General features: G+C 65.2%; 1 protein-coding gene across 1 annotated transcript in view; it reads right to left on the bottom strand.

The window, feature by feature from the left end:
• PDE4C (phosphodiesterase 4C) overlaps window positions 1–1,695 on the bottom strand; it is a 10,384-nt gene that overhangs the window by 5,507 nt on the left and 3,182 nt on the right. Inside the window, exons 6-12 of the mRNA XM_029963857.1 lie at window positions 1,445–1,686; window positions 1,263–1,361; window positions 1,027–1,191; window positions 845–944; window positions 605–759; window positions 397–519; window positions 37–219 (exon numbers count right to left, since the gene is read on the bottom strand). Of these exons, the coding sequence (XP_029819717.1) occupies window positions 37–219; window positions 397–519; window positions 605–759; window positions 845–944; window positions 1,027–1,191; window positions 1,263–1,361; window positions 1,445–1,686 (1,067 nt within the window). The remainder of the gene's footprint in view (window positions 1–36; window positions 220–396; window positions 520–604; window positions 760–844; window positions 945–1,026; window positions 1,192–1,262; window positions 1,362–1,444; window positions 1,687–1,695) is intronic.

Genomic DNA, 1,695 nt, shown 5'->3' with positions numbered 1-1,695 from the left:
GCACGCCCCCACCCCGTCCCCAGGCCGCCGCCCCACCTGGGACTTCTCCACGGAGGCGGTGTGCTTGTCACACATGGGGCTGATCTCCATCCCCTTCTCCCGCTCCCGGTCTCCCTGGTGGAAGAACTCCACCATGATGCGGTCGGTCCACTGCCGGTACAGCTCCAGGGGCTTCGTGGGGTTGCTGAGGTCGGCGCAGTGCACCATGCTCTGCAGGACCTGTGGGCACAGCCACGGTGTCCTTTGTCCCCCAGGACCACCCCCACACTGTGCCAGGAACCCTTGGCCATGCCCGGCTGTGGTTGGGAGCCACCAGGCAGGACGTGCCCGCAGCCCAGAGCAATGCCCAACGTCCGCAGTGCCAGGAAGGATTCCCAGCCGTGTCCCCCTGCCCACCTGGATCCGGTCAGAGTAGTTGTCCAGCAGCAGCACCCCCAGGCTGGTCACCTTCTTGGTCTCCACCATGGTCTTCAGATCCGCCAGCAGGTTCATGTGCTTGGACATGTCCGTGGCCAACACCTGGGCAGGGCAAGCCGGGAATGGGGCTCAGCCTGACCCCCCCCAGCCTGGACCCCCACCCTGGGGTGGTCCAGCCCCCTCATACCATGTCGATGACCATTTTTCGGAGTGTCTGCCTCTGCTTCCTGCTCAGGTTCTGGAAGATGTCGCAGTTCTCCTCCTGGAGGAGCTTGAAGCCCACGGCCAGGTGGTGGTTCTCCAGCACCGAGGCGTCGTTGTACATCAGCGCCAGCTCCGAGTCTGTGAGAGGGCACCGGTCACCCTGGGGAGACCCCAGGTGGGGTCCTCCACACCCCCCCAGCTCCATCCCTGCTCCCCAGCTCACTGGTGTTGATGAGGAACTGGTTGGAGACGCCGGGGTGGTCGACGTCGTGGATGGCGCTGGCGAAGATGGCAGCCATGATCTCCAGGTCCGTGAAGACAGCCTAGGAATGGTGTGAGAAGGAGTTGCGGGCGTGTTACAACCCTGCCAGACACACCCGGTGGCCTCAGGAGACCAATAATCACCTCCAGGGCAGGCGTGGAGAGGAGGACGTGGGTGGACTGCGCCACGTCGGCGGCGTGGAGGTTGTTGTGATAGGCCACGTCGGCATGGTAATGGTCCTCCAGCGTCAGCATGTAGGTGATGAAGGTGTTGACGGGGATGCGGAAGGTCTTCATCAGGTCACGCTCCTGCAGGGAGGCGGGAGGTGGCTCGTCCCCATCCGGGCACGGGGACAGGGCCATCCCAGCGGGATGCTCACCTGGAAGATGCTGTACATGATGACGGTCAGCGGGCGGTTCCCCGAGTACTCGGCGACTTTAAACACGTTGAGCCCCCACTTGTTGGTGTCCTCCAGCTCCTGGGGACCAGAGGGACGGAGGTCCGTGGAGGGGCTGGCGCCAGGGACCCTGTGGTCGGGTGGGTCACCCGTGCCAAGCCCACCTTGGCCAGCAGCCCCTCGTGGTCCGTGCGCACCCCGAAGCGGGGGATGCCGGCGGCGGCGAGGCTGGAGCTGTGCGTGAGCTTCCTGACGCCGCTGATCTGGGACATGGGGCGCTTCCTCCGCTCCTTCTCCTTGTCCTTGGCCAGCGCCGAGGGGATCTCCACCTCGTGCTGCTTGTCTGGGATGGCACCGGGGTGGGCGTGAGCAGGGGGGGAGCCCAAATTCCCCCCCAAATTCCTCCCTGGCTCGC

The sequence above is a fragment of the Manacus vitellinus genome, unplaced genomic scaffold (assembly GCF_001715985.3).
Source record: "Manacus vitellinus isolate BGI_N305 unplaced genomic scaffold, ASM171598v3 scaffold_64_pilon, whole genome shotgun sequence".
In the NCBI taxonomy this organism is placed as follows: Eukaryota; Metazoa; Chordata; class Aves; order Passeriformes; family Pipridae; genus Manacus; species Manacus vitellinus.
This window is presented reverse-complemented; position numbering and strand designations above follow the sequence as displayed.